Genomic DNA, 19,369 nt, shown 5'->3' on the forward strand with positions numbered 1-19,369 from the left:
GGTGAAACCTGACAGTTTTATACTAGAATTTACTGTACTTGCTGAATACCACTCGAGTGCAGATACCCTGCCGGCTTTAGTTATGATGTCCTCACTTGATTGATTTTATGCAGTTTGTAACTCCACATATACGGAAGCAAAAATGAAGAAGAGGAATGATTACTGAATAATTCTTGACCAGCTGTTTGAGAGAATAAGCCAATTCTCATTTCATGCAGTCAGGAGCTGAACATGGTCTCTTTGAAGGACACAAATATTGACTATTATAGACAATTACTATCTGGATACATCAGATAGTATGTCAGAGTGTCCAGGAACGAGTTAGTATGAATTATGAAAAGTCACAAGAAATTCTAAAACCCTTCTCCCGACCTTTAGACAACTCTGCTTCCCCCGCAAAAAGTTCAGAGAGGTTGCAGAAGAACATTTTATGCAATTTAGTAATTCCATTGTCCAAACATAGCAACCTCAACCTAAATAATCCAACAGATTTCATTTTGCAGGCTCTTTGCCTCTACCAAATCTTCAGGAAAGTGAAGGTGCATTCCAAAGTTCTGATGTTTTCTCCAAGTAAAGGCTACTTGTGAGGGAGTGGGGGAGGCATTAGAGTAAACAATAAGGTTCACTGTTCAAAAATGAAGAAAAAGCGAGGATGCTATTAGCATGAGCAATGAAACTGAACTCATAAATATGCCTAATATCTTTCCCAGAACTTTGCAGATTTTGCGTCTCTTTCTCTGCTTACAACTATCTTTTAAAAAGGCAAATGAAACTTCAGATGCCTTCTACAAAATGTCTTGGTTTTTACATTTCCATCAGTTTAATATGGAAAACATAGCATATGTACAGACCAAAGATTAATCCTTTGAAAATTCTTCTTTAAGAAATACATTAACACTTGAAAGTCTAGCATTTGAAACCAAATTGTTATTAAAAAAACAACCCAGGAAGCCACAGTAATGGTAACACTAACATTACAGCTCACAACAGTAGTACTACAGCAATGTACTGCATATTTCGCTGGCATGAAAAATGATTGGATTGTTTAATCGTCTCAGAAATAATAGGCCAAAAAACAACAACAAGAAAAAGACACAGTATTGAGGATTTTACACAAATCAGTCTTTGGCCTGAAAATGACAGATGTTCAAGTTATTAATCAAGTACTTTCTTAAATATACCATAAGGCAGTATGGCACAACCCCCCTGTTCACTTAACCAGTATTCCACCTCTCTCTGTTTATTACTAAAATCAGCGCATAGATTTGCCCAAATGATTACAGCCTACCTTTAGGCTGCAAGACCAGCTTGCTGGGCCTCTTGAGTTGGAGATAGAGTCCCTCGGACCATGATTTAGACTTGGGAAAATGCCTGAAGATCTTGCGTATTCTCTTTGTTACTAGCCCAAAGCAAGCAGCAGCCTCCTCTGCTTTCCCTTCTGTCATTCTTCTAACAGGAGATCAATAGCTTCTTCGGGCACGAGCAACCCAGGCAAGCAGACAAGCAGGCAGTGTTTGAATGCGGAATCTTATTGGAAGCAGCAAATGTATTATCACTGCAAGTTATTCACATTGCAAAAATGAGATCTCTCTATATAGTGTGAAATTAGCCATTTCTTCACTTCTTTTTTCTCTTTGGTATTTTCTAAAACAAAAGCAAAAAGCACGCCCCTCAGTCTAGAAACTTCCACGGCTGCTTCTGTAACTCATGGGAAACTTTCTATTTCTGGGGCTTTTTCTCCGATAAGATAAAGCAACCTAACAGAAGCGACTGTAAAGAGAGACCAGGAGCCATCCCTTTCTTCGCAAAGTCTCCTTCTAATATCCTTGGCCCTGAAGCTCTTATTTTCTGCTACCTTTTCAGTTTCAGGTCAAGATTATTTGACTGCAATTAAACCAATATAATCTTAGTATGCTAAGTAACTGATCTCTACATCTTTTGCGGATAGTAGCAGTTAAACACAGGCTACTAGTTACAACAACAAATACAAGGCCAAATGTTCCACAAGACAAGGAAGAAAAAGAAACACTTGTAGACTTATTGTGAAGGTTTCTTTTTCTATGGTATAGGGAGGTCATCCTAACGGATGGGTTGTCAGTCTCTGCATGCTCCACACAGGACCAATCAAAATCCAGGCACAGTATATATAGTCAGGCATCTGTCACTCAGACTGTCGTTCCGGGACTGTAGAGTATAGAGAAGGAGAATAGAACTGACACCAAGAGGGCAACCATAATAACAATAGTGGAAGAAGAATAGGTAAACTCAACCCTGGGAGTCACCCCACCTCCCTTATAATAATGAAACCAGACCCCCACCCATCCGCGGGAGGGCCAGATGACCTCCCTATACCCTGAAAAAAGAACCCTTCATGGTAAGTCTACCAATGTTTCTTTTTCTATGGTATAGAGAGGTCATCCTAACATGATGGTACATACCCAAGCAAACAAATTGGGAGGGAAGCGGATGGTTAAACCACCTGCTGTAACACCATTCTCCCTACCACAGCTTGAGCTGCATGGAAAGACAAAATTTTATAATGTCTCACAAAAGGTGACAGCGAGGCCCACATTGCCACCTTGCAAATTTCCTCCAAGGACGCCCGAGCTGAGAACGCACTCGAGGTACTGGTGCTCCTTGTTGAATGAGCCATAATCCCCAGTGGAACTGACAAGTGCAGAGATTCATAGGCTAGGGCGATGACGGCCCTAATCCACTGACTCAAGGAAGCTTTAGTGACCTTAGATCCCAGGGAAGAAGGATGAAAAGACATAAATAAAGAATCAGACTTGAGAAAAGAACTGGTACGGTTGACGTATATTCTAAGTGCCCTACGCACATCCAAGGTGTGCCAGGACTTCTCCTTAGGATGAGATGGTTTAGGGCAGAAGGAAGGCAACACCACCTCCTGATTCCTATCGAAAATTGAATTTACTTTTGGTAAAAAGGTCGGATCTAATTTCAAAACTACTGAATCTTTCTGAAACATTCTGGACAGCTTTTAACTCTAGCCAGTTTATGTTGTTCTTCAGATCCACCTGGGTCCACAACCCCTGTGCATGGTGCATCTGACAGTGAGCTCCCCAACCGGAAAGGCTTGCGTCCGTCGTGACAATTATCTTGTCTGGAGTTGCCAATGAAAGATCCCATCCCAAGGCCGGCGACGACCACCATCTGAAGGAGGCCTTGACCTTGAGATGCAACCGCACCTTCACCTGTCTCTTTTCCATAATAGCCATCTGGAACATAAGAATGGCCCATTGAAGGGGCCTGGAATGCCACCTTGCCCATGGCATGCATTCCAGGTATGCTATCATCAACCCCATGATCTGAGCGAGATTCATGAGGGAACAGCTGCACTTGTGCAGTAATGGCACGATCACGGAGGCAATCTTCTTCTGATGTTCTGGTGTCAAGGTCACCGTAGTGGTTCTGCTATTGAACAAGGCCCCCAGATGTTGAAGGCACTGAGATGGTTATAGATGACAAGCCCATGTGCCTCGAGTATCTGGACCGTCTGCTGCACATCCTGGGTAGCTAGAACCCGAGATGAGGATCGAAGTAGCAGATCGTCGAGCTACGGATGGACGTGGATCCCCTGAAGACGAACATGGGCGATCACCACCATCATCAGTTTGGTGAACACCGGAGGTCCTGAGAAAAGCCTGAAGGGGAGGGCCCTGTATTGATACTGTCTTTGATTGTAGGAGAACCTCAGGAAGCACCGTTAGTTCAGGTGAATTGGCACATGTAAGTATGCTTCGGAAAGGTTGATGGATGCCAAAAATTCCTTCCTGTCGAAGTGACAGGAAGCATTTCCTCGAAAAGGTCTCTGAAAATTCCTACGCCCACCAGGCATAGCCTTTTTATTATCCCTGGTCTCCACTAAAAGTGGCTCCAAGGACTCCCCAAATAATTTAGCCTCCCAAAAGGAGATAGCCACCAAAGTAACCTTAGGCTTTGTATCAACATGCCAATTTTTGAGCCATCAGCCTCTCCAAACTGCTACTCCCGTGGCCATGGCCCTGGAAGCATGCTGAATGCAGTCCAGACTCATGTCCGCCATAAGCGCAGCTGCCTTAGCAAGCTTATTTACACCCTGACACAGTACCACATTTTCTGGGGGTATGAGTTTGACCTATTCCTTTGTCCAAAGTACAGATGCCCTAGCAAAGACAGAATTTGTTGCTGCTGCCCTGATAAGAGTGGCAGATGCCTCATGACCTTTGCATAGTAAGTGATCCGCCTTCTTGTCCTCAGGGTTCAAGTGTTCATCACCTTCCTTATTCAAGAAGGCCCCCAACACAAGTTGTGCCACCAGCGCATCCACCAAAGGAACCACTAAAACAGACATGTCATTAGGCAGGTTATACAGTTTTTTAGGGAGAGATAATGTAGGCTTGGGAGACACAGGAACGACCCATTCAGCCATCATGACATCTTTAAATAATGTAGGAAAAGGTACCGTATCAGCCGAAGCTATGGCAGAGGGAAAAACCTCTTGATCCAGACCGGATGCAGCTGCAGTACCTGGTTCCTGAGATACATCTTTAATGACCCTTTTGGCCCTGGCCAAGAGAACCTCATACTCCGATATAGTAAAGAGACGTGTAATACTGGGCTCTCTGTGGGCATCTTGTTCGTCAGATAATTCACCCTCCTCTTTCTCAGACTCGGAAGAGTGTGTGTCTGAGGAGAGTGGGACGGAGGACAGCTGTGTACCCTTAGGAGGAGGCTGAGGAGGAATAGCCAGTTGCAGAATTACAGCTATGGATAGTGCAGCAAAGGGCACAAATCCTTCCAGTGAAGGCCCCACAGGCACCCCTGAAGGAGCCAGAGTAGGAATAGGACCAGCCCTCCTAGGGGCTTTTGAAGCCTCCCCCTCTGAAGAGGAGGAAGACCTGGGAAACCTCCTTTTGTGAAAAAATCTGCTCCACTTCCTCAAAAACCTCTCTCTCACACCATCAGGAATGGCCTGCCTTGCAGAGCTGGAGTCAGGAAAAGATGAAAATGAGGGACGTCTAGGACGTCCTGTCCCTGTCTTGCTAGGAATGCGGGGAACATTATCTTGAGGAACTGAGGGGCTAGTAATGCCAGAAGGACCAGGCACCCCTGAAGCCCCAGCAGTGCCCAACAAAGGAGAGACAACAGACAAGCACTGCCTTGTAATAATGTCCCCCAGCCATTGTGCCACATCAGGAGAAATATTCTGAGCTTGTAAATTACTCCCTATAAGTGGAGCCAGCAAGACAGAGGTGGCAGGAGTCAATGGAAAAGGACCCTGAGGAGGGTCTTGAGACTTGCATGGGCTGTTGCCAGGAACGCTCGGACCCCAAGGCGGTCACTAGGCACAGCTAGCACTGAGGATGAAAACGGACCTCACGGGGGGGTCATGCAGTCACAACGGGTCAAGGGGAAACTCAGCCCCATATATAGGAGTGCTCTACCCACATGGTAAGTTCCCAACACTGGCAAGGGCTAGCAAACTAGACCCTTGACTGGGAAAACCCTTCAAAAGATCAGCTGCGGCTTCACCTGCAGCTGGAGCTGCGCCCAAAATGGCCAATGGCACAGAATCGGGCAGGAAAAAATCAGGTCGCTGCCCTTGTACAGCCTGTAGCTGCAGCAGCTCACTGAGGGGAACTCCTGGAGCATGCTTGTGTCTTCTCCTTTTTGCACTCTCCAGATCTTTGACATGCTTTGTCTTCTTCACCACTTTTTAAAGTGAAGCCACAAACGCGGCGATATCCCCAGCCGAACACGGAGCCCCGGTATGAGCAGAAGTGCTGTCTAACAGAGGGACAGCTGAATCAGGAGGCTTTGAAGCGGGGAGGATCACCCATTCGGGTTCCTTGCCCGGAGGAAAGAGGTCCCTCCGAGAGGGAACCTTTCAACAGGTCCCCAACTTGGGACACCTCGATGGCACAATATAAGCAAGATCTGCTGGAATAATCAGAAAAATGTTTACCGAATTCAAAATAAACGGGGGGGGAAATTTGGGATAATTAAAAAATGCAAACTCCCTTCCCCTCCTTGCACACAGAAGAAGAAGAAAAAGAAACTACCCTGAATAGCCAGAGAGAGAGAGAGAGAGAGAGAGAGAGAGAGAGAGAGAGAGAGAGAGAGAGAGTCGAACCAAGAGCTGTCTAACAGAGCAAGACAGGAGGATTGGATCTGGGGTGTGAGTGACAGATGACTGACTATATATACAGTGCCTGAATTTTGATTGGTCCTGTCTGGAGCATGCAGAGACTGACAACCCATCACATTAGGATAACCTCCCTATACCATAGAAAAAAATCTTAGCACAAGTCATGTGACATGAACCTCATGTCAGGTCTCTTTGCAGACTTGTGGAAGTCCCTTTGGTCTTTTGTTTGAGTTCTTGGAAGTGTCAGCATATATTTTCATTGAAACTAATAACACCACTTTCAAAATAATTAGCAGGCAATTCAAAATGGCATACTTAGTGTAGACTTGTCTGTTGACAAACCCAGAACTGATGACATAGGGTGCTGACCAATAAATCAAACAACAACAACCACCTTCTGCATGAAACCAAACTCCGCCACCAACTAAGACTGTCAGAGGTGGTTTGTTTGCGGTTACCACTGGCTCATCTGGTGATGACTGAATGGCGAACCTTTCTGTACTTGCCCTCGGGATGCGGAACACACTCCCTGTCAAAGTTAGAGCTGCACCATCTCCAACAGTCTTCAGAAGGGCACTGAAGACATAGAAGGTTTCTGCCTTTTGCCAAGTGAATGTATCCCCATGGCCTTAAATATGAAATGTTTTCCCATATTTCACTTAGGCTCAAAAAGCCTAACCTTTTCAAACAAGCAGCCTTGCAGCAAAATGGCACCTGTATGTATTCAAATAGCTGGTTTCTTCAGACTTGAGCAATGGTTTGCTTAGACAAACTGCAGGGGGAGCAGGGGAACAAGAAAGCCCTATAAACATTGCCTCACCTACAAAAGTTACCTAGAACTTAGTTATTATTTAACTGTGTGTCCGAACTGGATGCAAACTAAAATAACAAGAAACCTGCAAAGACTGTTAATAAATGAACTTTGGGTAGCTTCCACAGTTGTCCATAGTCTGGAACGAGGAGCATTTGGTCTGGAGCAAGAGCAGGCAACCTTGGCTCTCCAGCTATTGCTGAATTACAACTCCCATCCCCAACCACAATTTATTGCGGCTAAGGATGATGAGAGTTATAGTTCAGCAACAGCTGGAAAGCCAACCCTTCCAACCCCTGCTTACCCCTTCTCTGGAGTAAGGAATACTATGAACATTACCCAATGTCTTCATAACATTATCATGTACAGGTATGTGTACATAGCGGCATGTGTACAGGTGTATACTATTTTAGAAATGAAAGCACACATCACATTTTGGGCACACATGATTAATAATAATAATAATAATAATGGCTGTCATGGCCAGCAGCCCTCTGCCACCTATCAAGACTGCTGAGGATCTTCAAAGGCAGCCCCAACAGCGTAGCAAAGGGACTGCTGCGGAATTCTGGAGGGGTACTGGAGGGGCAGGGTATCTTAAATTAATAATAATAATAATAATAATAATTCCTTCAAACTAATTCTAGGCAGCAGCACAGTGTTCCTTTCCATTGAAAACAAGTTTTGTAGCAGCCCCAAGGGGTCTGTACCATCAAAGGAGGGCTGCCCATCATGTCAGCCACTATAATATTAAGACTATATCACTCTTCAACGACAAGTTCTCAAAACAGTTTACATAGCAAAAGCAATGAGAAAATGATTCCCTGTCTCAATGGTACTCACAGTCTACAAGAAATGAAAGTGAGACACTAGCATCAGTCACTGGGAGGCTTGCTATGTTGGGATGAATAGGGATTGTAGCTATCCCCTGCTAAATTTAAGAGAGCCACCACCTTAAAAAGTTCCATTTTGTCCACTCATCACATACCATCTTCTCCCTGTCATGCACTCAAACCTGTTGCCACACCTTGAGAGCTATGAGGATGAAGTGCCACTATGGACCCTAAGTCCCCAGGAAACAGCTGCACAACCTGGCCCTGAGGCTCTGTCCAGGAACCCAGTCATATCACCAGCAGAATCTGGACCAAGTGATGAGAGGTCTGGAGATGAAGAACCCAAAAAAATACCTGATCCAGAAGAACCACCACCTGCACCTTGCCCAGAGGATACTCCCCTGCCCATGACCTCAGATTCAAAGGCTGCCCTGGACTCACCTCCAATGATTGAAGACTCACCTCCTCGCCGTCGGAGCCTGAAGTTACAAAATAGAGCACGGCCCATTTAAATGGCCACAGACTCTGGAAGGAGGGTGGGATTTGAGGCTGTATCTGAGAGTAGGGATGTGCAGAACGTTTTGAGCTTGAAACATTCCAACTCAAAACAGGCCGTTTCGAGGGTATTGAGCTCGAAACAGAACTCCCTGAAATGGAACCTGTTTTCTATTTGTGGCATACTTGGAGTCAGAACTGTATGCCTTGCCTCGCAGTTTCCTTGGCCACACCCCCTACATATTCACAGGCATGCCTCTATTTTCATTGGTGAAACTGGTGAAACATTGGAGAGTACTGCATGTATCTGTACTCAGCCTAAGTAATGCCTGAGACAATTGTTTTCTTTCCACGCACCCATCATTTACAACAATGCATTGTCAAAAGAATGGACACACCTGCCAAAAGAATGAGCTACCTTAAGCAAACACTTACCGAAGTCAAAGAGATTATGAAAAATTCACAAGTGAAACATAGGGAGAAGCAACATGAATGCCTCTACTTCCTTTTAAGTGCCTCTTGATTTAAAAATTAAGAGGCACTGAGGCAAAGGCAAAACAAACCCGCTTATTATGCCCTGTTCTGGAGCAAGTTCCTATTACCCTAAAAAGGAAGGACCCAATTAAAATAAGAGGGGTGTGTGTGTGTGTGTGTGTGTGTGTGTGTGTGTTTTTAAACAGAGCTAGCTTAGGGAATTTGCTGGATTGGGAAGGACTCCATGTAAGGATATAAATAAGAATATGATTTCAGCATTTTTTAATCAATGAAAATTGTAATTCAATGGGCAGCTGCCAAGAGCCCTGCATTCCAGATTGTCTGATCTCTGCAGACAAATGCTGTATACAGAGAGAGCTGGTGTGTGTGGCTATGGAACATGCCAGCACAAGGGATGAGGTTGGCCAGCACACTCTCATTCCAGGTACTACTACTACCATTACAAGTACTGAACAAGGCTCGGGGTTCCAAAACTGTGCGGAGAAAGCCTTTTGTGCATCCAGCACTTGCCTTTGCAGACAAAAGCTCAATGCACCCGTCACCAGTACCTGGGGAAGCATGGCTAGAAAACACATGTCCGTTTATCACTGCCACATGTTACTAAAGCAGGCTACTGTGTACCTAAATTCTGTAGCCACATCAGGATCTGGAGCCACAGAGATTTCCTGGTCAGTACAAAGATGAAAACTTAAATCGTGGATTAGCAAGTAGATCCAAATCTGGATCTGGTCCCTCCAAGGATATGGTAGGAAAGCACACAATGCAGCCACTTTGCTAAAAACTAAGCAGCGCCTGGATAGCTGACCACCTAGAAACTTCATCTATATATGTCACCTTGAGTTTCATTGGGGAAGAAAGGTAGGTTGTACATGTAATAAACGAAATTAATGAAACAATAAATCTTCAGTGACAGTTAGGTGCTGGACTCAATTTCTGGCTTTTATTTGTTTGTTTATTTTTAAAATAGCTACTGTCCTAACTATCTAATGAGCTAGCACAATCCACACCTGCTTCCAATGAAACCTCCTACATGTCATTTTGAGAGTACTCTACAAAGAACACCCACTTCCTTGTGATGAAGTCGAAGGGAAGGATTTCTGTATCTGGTGAAGATACATTTTGGCAGCAAGGTTTGCTTCTGTCCTTTAAAATTATGATTTCTACCATCTGACTGAGATTCCAGTGGCATATCAAGCTACCTTACCAGACACTTTGTGGTTAGAGTGCAAATGACATGCCACAGACACTGAAATGGAGCAAACCTCATTTTATGGCTTTTCCAAATGCAATGGTCACACTTGGCTGGCTGACCACCTGCGTCTGTTGAGGGAAAGCAATTCATGCATTCACATGAACTAAGGAAACAGAAGTGGAACAGAAATGAAGAAAAGAGACACACTTTATTGGAAATGAGGAAGTCTGAGAACCAATACTGAACTTCCAAACCCTTATTGTTCTTGGATCTACAATGATTCTTTTAACAGCAGAAACCACCATTTTGTCCACTTCAAAGCCTAACCCAGGAGTTCTGCAGAAGCTCACCAAGCAAGCATAGAGCAGAAATTCCATTGTGAGTTTCATAGCATTATCCGTTAGGCCATAATCAGTTTTTTCCCCACAGTTCTAAGACTATTTAAACTCCATAAAGTAGCATCCTAAAATAATAGTGTACATATACAGGAACAGCTGTACCTGTTCAAAGAATGCAGATGATTACTCTCTCAATCACTTTTCAGGGGTAAGAGTGGACAAGGGGCACATTTTAGTTCAAATCCAATACCCATTAAATTGGAGGCCTCAGGTGGTCTTGCTCTTTTCAAAATTGAGACCTCCTACTTAGTGAGCACACTTCACAGAAAAAAATGGAGAGACACTATAAATGAATTGCTAGGCCAAACACTGAAGTCCACCCTATCCAGTCAATCTTGTGAGTGACTGAAATTATACCTGCCTTTAAAAAGTCAGAAGACTTCTTAAATTTCAAGTTTAATATCCATCTTAGGCTGGATTGGACGATACCTTACAAGCCCATGCACTTAGAAAGGGATGCAGTAAGCACTACATCTTCCAATGACCTCCCACCACATCCTCTTATTGAATGGTGGGGCTTCTCATCCAAATAGCTGTTCTACATGTACTCCAAATACTTGTATTGCAGCACGTGCACAGTGGCCATTCAGATGAACCACCCTCCCACCATGATAAAGGGACGTGCTGGTAGGGTATAGGGACATCTACAGAAGTTGTAACAACCAGCAGGTTCTTGGTGGGAACTTTTTCTAATCATGTAGGCCAGTAAGGCATCATCCAATCCAATGCAAGATGTTTGTTAAACAGGAAAATTTCCTGTGTCTCCAGGCTTTTTTGAGGCTAACGTAGTTTTCAAACTAGTCCACAGTCATTTTTTCCCCAGCACCTTAATCAAATGCTGTCGTTTACTGGAAATATATCTGCTCCAGCCTGTCTCCAGGCTTTTTTGAGGCTAACGTAGTTTTCAAACTAGTCCATAGTCATTTTTTCCCCAGCGCCTTAATGAAATGCTGTCGTTTACTGGAAATATATCTGCTTTGCACATCAAGGGCCCCCAAGTTCAGTCCCTAGCATCTCCAGGAAAAACCCCTGTATGAAACCTTGGAGAGCTTCTGCCATTCAGCACAGACAATACTGGGCTAAAGGGACCAGTGGCCTGACTTATTATAAGGCAACTTTCAATGTAATATAACTTCCAAAGTTCTGCTATGGCCACCTGACAAGCACTCAAATTTGTTTCACCTTAACACATGCAGTGGTCAGCTGTGGATTGCAACCTGGCCAAAGTGGTCCAGGGGCAGGATGAAATGTTTTATTTCGTGTTTTAAATAACCAAGAAATGGACCAATTTAAACCAAACTTCCAGCTTTCTGAAGTATTTCCTGAACATTTTTCTGAACATGCATACTGTCGTCCATCGCCAACTGCGAGGGTTCCGTTCCAGGAAACCCTCACGGCTGGCGAATTCATAGTTGGGAAGCAATAGGGAATAATGGAAAACAAGTGCTAAGGGAATCGGGGTTGCAAAACTTCGGAAAAACACAGTAAAATATAGTGGGGGAAACCCTGATTCCCAAAAACCACCTCCTGACCCCTGAAAATGACCCCCTGAAAATCACCCTCCCTAACCCCCCAAATCCCCCCCCAAAAAAAAATTTCAAAAAAATCTTGCCAAACCGCAGATACTCAGATCGTGGTTGGCAAGACTCAGGCGCGTAACAACGATAGGGCAAGGGGAGACAGTTGTCTGGGGGCCCCACTGCCTGGAGGGGCCCCCCAGAGGCACCTCACGTGACTCCCCATTGCCCCCTGCCCAGCCCCAAGGCTCCTCAGCCACTTGCCCTGTTCGCCGTCTCTCCAGCTTGTTCTCCTGGCCGGCAATCGAGGGAGCAGACAAGCTGCAAAGAGCTCCTTTTCTCCCGCCTCTCAGCTGATCGGCGGGTGGGCGGGGCTTCCACGGAGGTCTGGTGTAGGCCTCTGTGAAGCCTGAACTCCAGTAGGGCCCAAGCCAGCCAGGAAGGAGGAGGCAGCCAGAGTGGCCACCACTGTTCTTTGCAGCAGAAGACCCCTTGCTGCCAGGTAGAGTGTGAACTCCTTTTTGTGGTTACCTTCCCCACCCCCACCCCCCGGATATATAGGGATCTGCTTGCCATAGGGCTTTGATATGGGGGGGAGGGACTGAGAAGTCTCTGAATATTTATTTTTAAACAGCTTGGAAAATTTGCTGGCTTAAAAAAAACTATCTAAAAAGTCCTATAAGTGGCTTGTTTCATGGCAGAAAATTACAAAAACTTCTGGAAGAAACAGTATTATATTTATTTTATTCATTCATTTATAAATGCACTTATGTTCAAGTTGTTTTGCAACCCAGAAGGTCTGAGTGAGAACTGTGAAGCATGCCTTCTGCTTTTATTTTATTTTATTTTTCTTGTGTGTGAACTGCTCCCCAATAACTTGCAGGGACTTCAGGGTAAATCTGGCCAACATGTGAATGCAGCACCTCCCTTCCAGAGGAGATGTGTGTTAAAGGGCTTTAAAAGCCTCCTGTGAAAAACCTCCTGGAATCAAACTTGACTGAATTTGTTCAGAATTCTGAGAAAACAAACATAGGCTCACCCTGCATGGTTGAAAGTCTCCTTGGCTAATCTGCAGCGAGGGGCCCATTTTAATCATTCATCTTTCTAGTGTGTTCTAGGCATTAAAAGTAAAACAAATGTATAGTACTCAATGTATATCACTATATATTGTGACGTGTGCGTGTGTGTATTCAGTGAAATGTATTTCCAGGCAGCATACTTATTTTGGAATATCAGACTTAAATCCTTGGGGGCCTGGGGTGTGCGGAGGCCCTGGACTTTGAGTGGGGGGGCCCCATTTTAAAATCTTGTCTCTGGGCCCACTCCAACCTTGCTACGCCCCTGGCAAGACTGGTCACAATTTCCCAGTTGCGGATACTTAAATCTGCGATTGGGAAACCTGCAGTTGGTGAGGGACAACTGTACAAAATAGTTGCTATCATCATTAAAACATATCTTGTTTGCAACTAAAAAAAAAGGAGCACCCAGAAGCCACAATCTAACATTTCTAATCATGCAGCCCACACTCTTTTTTCTTTATAAAATTTATAACTGCTTAGGGAAGCAATTGTGAAATTAAGGATTTCTGTTTGGTTTACTTTGTATACCTGTGAAGACATTAAGTAAGAATACATACCCGATGACTAAGTACTGAGAATTCTCTAGAAGCAAGGGCTGTAGTTACTGGGCGGAATATGGTTTTTCAATGACATGGGAAATAAATGCCCATGCTGCCTGGCTGACAGTCTAAATATTTATAATTTGCTCAACAACAAATATATGACCCGTTCTATCATATTTAGAATGTTTGAAACAGGCTTGCTCAACTTTGGCCCTCCTGCAGATGTTGGACTACAATTTCCATAATCCCTGGTTACTGGCCACGGTGGCTGGGGATATGGGAGTTGTAGTCCAAAAACAGCTGGGGGGCCAAAGCTGAGCAGGCCTGGTTTGAAATCATGAGTCACCGAATTTTGCTCCTGTTTCATTTTTTTATTTAAAAAAACCAGACTATCTCAATAGGACTTTTCATTCGTAACACTCAACTGTGGATTGGCATTAGGGCTGTGCTTTGGAACATTCAAACCTGAATAGCGTGCACCACCCTTCAGAACCATGCAGAGGCACCACTGAGCAATGCTCAGTGCAAGGAGGACATATTGCTCCAGTGATGGCTGGGAAGGTATACAGGGACTGCTGGGAGGTGTAGTCCTTTCACCATAAAGCTCTACGGGGGAAGATCTTGAAAAGTCTACACCTCCCAGCACACACATCTCAGCCATTTCTGGGGCAGTCTGGGGCTCTGCTTCCATGTTCCCTCTAACAGGAATTCCCAGATGTTGTTGACTACAACTCCCATAATCCCCAAGCAAAAGTCATTGCAGCTGGTGATTCTGGGAGTTGTAGTCAACAACAACTGGGAATCCCTGTTAGAGGGAACACTGCTCTGCTTCCTGAAAGGGACCCCACCCCCCAAGACACACGCCAAAAGCATGCAGTATTGCACAAAGATGGGCATGCTGGGAGTGGCTGCCTCTGCACAGTTCTGAAAGGGTGGTGTGCATTACTTGGCTTCAGACTTCCAAAGCACAGCCCTAATTGGATTATGAGAAACAAACAAGCAAACACAAGGCTTGGGCTCAGATGCTCCCTCCTCTCCTTCCTCCTTCTATGTGTGAGGAGAGATTAGCAGTATTTGGTCTTGATTTGAAGCAAACCATAATTTGCCATGTTCAGATGAAACAACAAACAATGGTTTGCAATTTTTTAAAAAAACCAGGACTGCAAGTTTCACATTTCCTTCCTTCACACATGACATGACAGATAAGGAAAAGAGGAAGTGTGCAAGCCTGCTTGTTTTCCTCATACTAAACCAGTTTGGCATTGTATCTCAATAGTCAAGGATGAAGAAAATTACTCAAAGTAGTCCCATTGAGGTTAAAAAGAAAAGTTCAGTATTGCCTAACTTGTCCTTTTAATTTGAATTAGACACTTTTGAGTAATTTTCCTCATCATGTCAACTGATGTGTTTGACCAAGGGTCATGGACTCTTTTATGCAATTAAAAGTGTAGACTTTTGCATTTGCACTAAAATCCAGTTATTTTTTAAGAGACACATAATATAACTGACAGTGTCACCCTACATATGTTTACTCAGAAATAAATTATGTGTTCAATGGAGCTTACTCCCAGTAAGTGTGCAAAGATTATAGCCTGTTTTTTAAAAATCAAATCTGAACTCAGAAAGATTAACAAGTTGCACGTAATGCAGAACTGCAGGTCCAATGGACCTGTGGTTCCGCTCCCCCATCCCCCTGCTCTCCCATCCAAATTTGGACATAATGGAGAGCTCCCTCTCTGCAGTCAGTGAGACTGCGGAGAGGAGGGGGAACTGACTGTGTGGGCTTCCTTCTTCGATGAAGGACAACCCATAAAGCCAATCATGGCTGGAGCTGAGTGAGGAACTTTCTCCCTCAACTCCAGTTCCAGGGGACACAGCCTGCAGTTCTGAATTCAGTCGTACTGCAGGCTGCGTCAAACCTGGGGCTGCAGCAACAAAACTCACTACAACCCAAGGGTTCCAACTGGAATTAGAAATCTGGAACCTTGGGTCCGTTGCCGCACCAAACCGCAATTGTTTGCATTCACATGTAAAGCTTCGGGAACCTCTGGCCCATTCAACTGTGGTTCTACATTACTTGTGAATTTGGCCAGTCTTACCTTGCTTTCCATACAAACCTATGTTTCACTGAACATAGAATCAAGGCTTAGGACTTATGTCACTCACATGAGGGGAGCACTACTCCTGGCCCTGAATCCTGCAGCAAAGCAGCAGCAGTGCTACAGCTTCAGAGCTAGAAGAGATGCATGCATTTTTGAATTTCTGTCCTGCCTTTAGGCCAAAGTGTTATTCAGGCAATTCGCAATGGATCACAGTGATCTAAAAAAACAAAGAACCCACAAACACAGCGTCGGCTCAGCAGCCCTTAGCCCTTTGACCAATAACAGATGACTTTACACAGTACAGAAATGTCATACAAAAGGCTTTTGGGGGGATGTGGAGAGGTGATCCCATCATGAGTTCCTTGCACCCCATCCTAAGATGTATAGAGCAGGCCCATAGCTCCTCATGCCAGCTTTGAAAAGAGAATTTGAAAGGGGAATTTCCCCTTCTTTTTGGAGGCAAACAGGGCCATCATGCTCTCCTCCTCATTATTACGGTCATTTATTTTATATAAGCAAAGCACTGGACAGATAAATTATTTTAAAAAAAACCTCATGCCTGAAGGCTCAAATTTAAGTATCAGGCTCAAATTTAAGTATCACAACAATAATCTGTTGTGTCAACAGACCCCATCTACCCGATCCTATATCCTTCAGATAGAAAGGCCATGCTTCCCTTATACAGGTCCTCATAGTTGCCGTTGTGGTGAGAAAAAGCAATTATGCCACAACAGCTACAGAAGGATATAGGATCGGGTAGATGGGGTCTGTTGACACAACAGATTATTGAACCTGAACATCTCCAGTCCAAAGCAACATCCTGAATCACTGGGCCATCTCTCATCTTATTCTTCAGCAAACCTAATTTGTCTGGGATACACCTTTTTGACCTCATCACTGAGCTAAGCATTTATTTATTTATTTAACTTCTATACCGCCCAAACCTTCGTCTCTGGGTGGTTAACATAAAAACAATTAAAATACATATAACAAGTTAAAACAATGCAAAAATTTAACAGTTGACAGGTAAGAGAGCTGGTCTTGTGATAGCAAGCATGAATGGTCCCCTTTGCTTAGCAGGGTCTGCCTTGTTTTGCATTTGGATGGGTGACTACATGTGAGCACTGTAAGATATTCCCCTTCGGAGATGGGGCCATAGTTCAGGGGAAGAGCAGGTTCACTCCCAGGCAGCTGCCGGTAACCTTGGAGAGCCACTGCCAGTCTGTGTAGACAATACTGAGCTAGATAGACCAATGATCTGACTCACTATAAGGCAACTTCCTATGTTCCAGCTTGCTTCTGATGTAAAATCTGGAGAAGTTCTTCTCATTTATTTCAGTGGGCTTTGGACTAAGTAGGCCATTATCAAGAGGCATCTCACAGAGTGAGGATAATGCATCCCATTATGCAAAAATAAAGAACCAAAAGCAAAACTGAGACTAACCAGTCAGGAAATAATCCCTGCATTCTTGACAGCTATAGGACATGACTTCTCCCTAGCCAGGACACACCCAGCTTTAACTGCAGTATAAAAAGCCAAAAGGAATCCACCCAAAGCTATTATTTTGGAAAGGGAGTGTCTGTTGAATGAAGAATGGCATCTAGAGGGGATTTATTTTATGTGCAGATTTGAAAATGTTTTAGTTCCTCTGAAAACCACCAAGCAAAATCCCCTTTGGACTGAGTATACGATTGTTACTTCTGTTCAGCAACAAACAGTGCCATTCAAATAACCTAGAGAATTAGTTAGGATAATTAGTTAAACTGTTTGGCACCAAATAAATCCTTCTTTAAATCCAGATATGGGCTGCCTCATCAGTAGTAATACACCCAGGACAGTAGAAATTTGGCAACATGAATATGTTTCTGCATGCAATTGATAAGAAGCAGCAATTATTGTAAACATGCATGTACGTTTGCTCCAGATACTTACATTTTGCTTGCTTGTTTGAAAAGATGCCAGTATTTAAAATCTGTTTTATTTAAATTCATCTCTCTCTCTCTCTCTCTCTGGAGGGAGGGAGGGAGGGAGGGAGAAATCAAAAATTATAACTGCAATTCCAATTATCGAAAGATGTTGCCATAAGGTTAATAATTCTGTGGGTCTTTTTACCAGCAGTTTAAAGTCCTGGGACTAACTAAATTAGTCATGACTAAGCACCATTGAAATAAGACAGACAAATTAGTCATGAATAACTTAAGTCCCATTACATTTCAATGGGATTTAGGCATGACCACTTAGGGCTGGTTCTCACAATCTCTGCAATACTTGCTCTCCCCCTGCTTGTTTCCAGCTCGAGGGACCACCAGCCTGATACAAATGAGCTGGTAATAGTCACATGTTTATTTTCCCAACAAGCTATTCAGATATCATTGGAACTGGACCATTTGGGTCATTGATTGGGACTCGTATAAAAATGGTAAGCCTTGTTGAGAAAGAACATATACCAAGGGGAAATACCAAGTATAAAACAATGTTCACAATGATGTAACCATTCATACCATGAAAAAACAAAACCTTGACTAACTCCTGACATCTCACTACAACCAAATTACAGTGCTGTGTGCATAATACTGCAGTCTTAAAATCTTAACATGATGCAGCAGGACCACATGCAGCTACTGTCTCTTCCCATTGTCTTGCAAGAACAGGTTTGAATTCCATTTGCTCTTGTATGTTTATATCCCAGTGAGAAATACTTAATGGAGTATGAATTTGGGCACAAGCCCAAATGTAAAATCAAGAAGGGAGCTAAGAAGGGTCAACAAAAGAATACTTGGCTACAAGACCGGAAAGCTCTCCTGAGATGCAGGAACAAGCTGCAACACTGTCAAGCAAAGAGAGGAGAAGCTTGCCATCTTGTGCCAGTTCAATTCCCTGCCAAATAGCTGGAGTGCAAAGCTTATTAAGCAGAGACCATGATATTGGCAGGCTCTCCCTATGAACAGTAACGAACAGCTATGCAATCTCCTATTGACTAAAGCAGTGCCAGTGATGCACCTGCATTACATATTTTGATGGAACTCCAGACTCAGTAATGAACATTGAGCTTCTGGTCAAGCATGAATGGAGCACAGCACACATGCAAAATTGGGGCAGGGTCTTTTAAAATGAAGCAGGGGGTGTAGAGGAGGCAATATTCCTTCACACTTCATTAGATGGAGCCTCAACAGAAACTCAAACAGCAATGTTCAAATTACAGGGGAGTCAAGCAGGGCTTCAATATTTTGGGTTGCCTGCCAAGCAAGAATTTTAAAATATCTAAAAATGTCTAAAATGAGGGACAGTCTGAGATAAGGATCCCCCTATCTTTCCTCCCATTATTTGAGCATTGTATCATCCTGCACTGTAAGCTCTCTGCCATCTTTGGATACCAACAGAAAGAAGGAAAGGCCTTTTCATTTTTTGCATCTTTCTAATCAAGTAGGAAGGAATGAGATGACACATCCATGTGGCCTGCTCAGCAGCACACAAGACCTGAAGGTAAGATTTTAATCTGCACTCAAAGCTTTATTCAATTAATTACCCCAATTAATTGATTAAAGCATACAGCCCTGCATGAAGAGAGGAGCTTAGCGCAAACTGGGTGGGATAGTGCTTCTAATAGACTCTCTCCCCACTCATCATCTTGAATTAAAAATTAGTCTTTACACTTCGATAAACAGTTCTTATCGTTACTGTGGATAGCTCCCATAAATGCCAACTTGGGGCACTGTGGTATTAAAAAGGAAGATAAAAGCTAAGTAATTTTAG

At 43.7% G+C, this 19,369-nt stretch overlaps 1 protein-coding gene and 1 long non-coding RNA gene across 4 annotated transcripts in view; one reads left to right on the top strand and one right to left on the bottom strand.

Annotated features, from left to right (window-relative positions):
* Positions 1–19,369, bottom strand: part of RASSF5 (Ras association domain family member 5) — a 151,955-nt gene that overhangs the window by 125,485 nt on the left and 7,101 nt on the right. Inside the window, exon 1 of one of the 2 annotated variants that reach the window (XM_053245140.1) lies at positions 1,289–1,445. The exons of the other annotated variant lie outside the window; for it this stretch is intronic. Coding sequence (XP_053101115.1) covers positions 1,289–1,445 — 157 coding nt within the window. Of the gene's footprint in view, positions 1–1,288; positions 1,446–19,369 lie in introns of those variants that run through there. 2 annotated transcript variants of the gene reach the window in all.
* The window catches only part of LOC128322913 (uncharacterized), a 44,648-nt gene continuing 37,599 nt past the window's right edge, over positions 12,321–19,369 (top strand). Inside the window, exons 1-2 of one of the 2 annotated variants that reach the window (XR_008306067.1) lie at positions 12,321–12,394; positions 19,041–19,099. This is a non-coding gene — a long non-coding RNA (uncharacterized LOC128322913). The remainder of the gene's footprint in view (positions 12,395–19,040; positions 19,100–19,369) is intronic. The other variant, XR_008306066.1, reaches the window with a different exon arrangement.

Source organism: Hemicordylus capensis, chromosome 4 (assembly GCF_027244095.1).
Source record: "Hemicordylus capensis ecotype Gifberg chromosome 4, rHemCap1.1.pri, whole genome shotgun sequence".
Lineage (NCBI taxonomy): Eukaryota > Metazoa > Chordata > Lepidosauria > Squamata > Cordylidae > Hemicordylus > Hemicordylus capensis.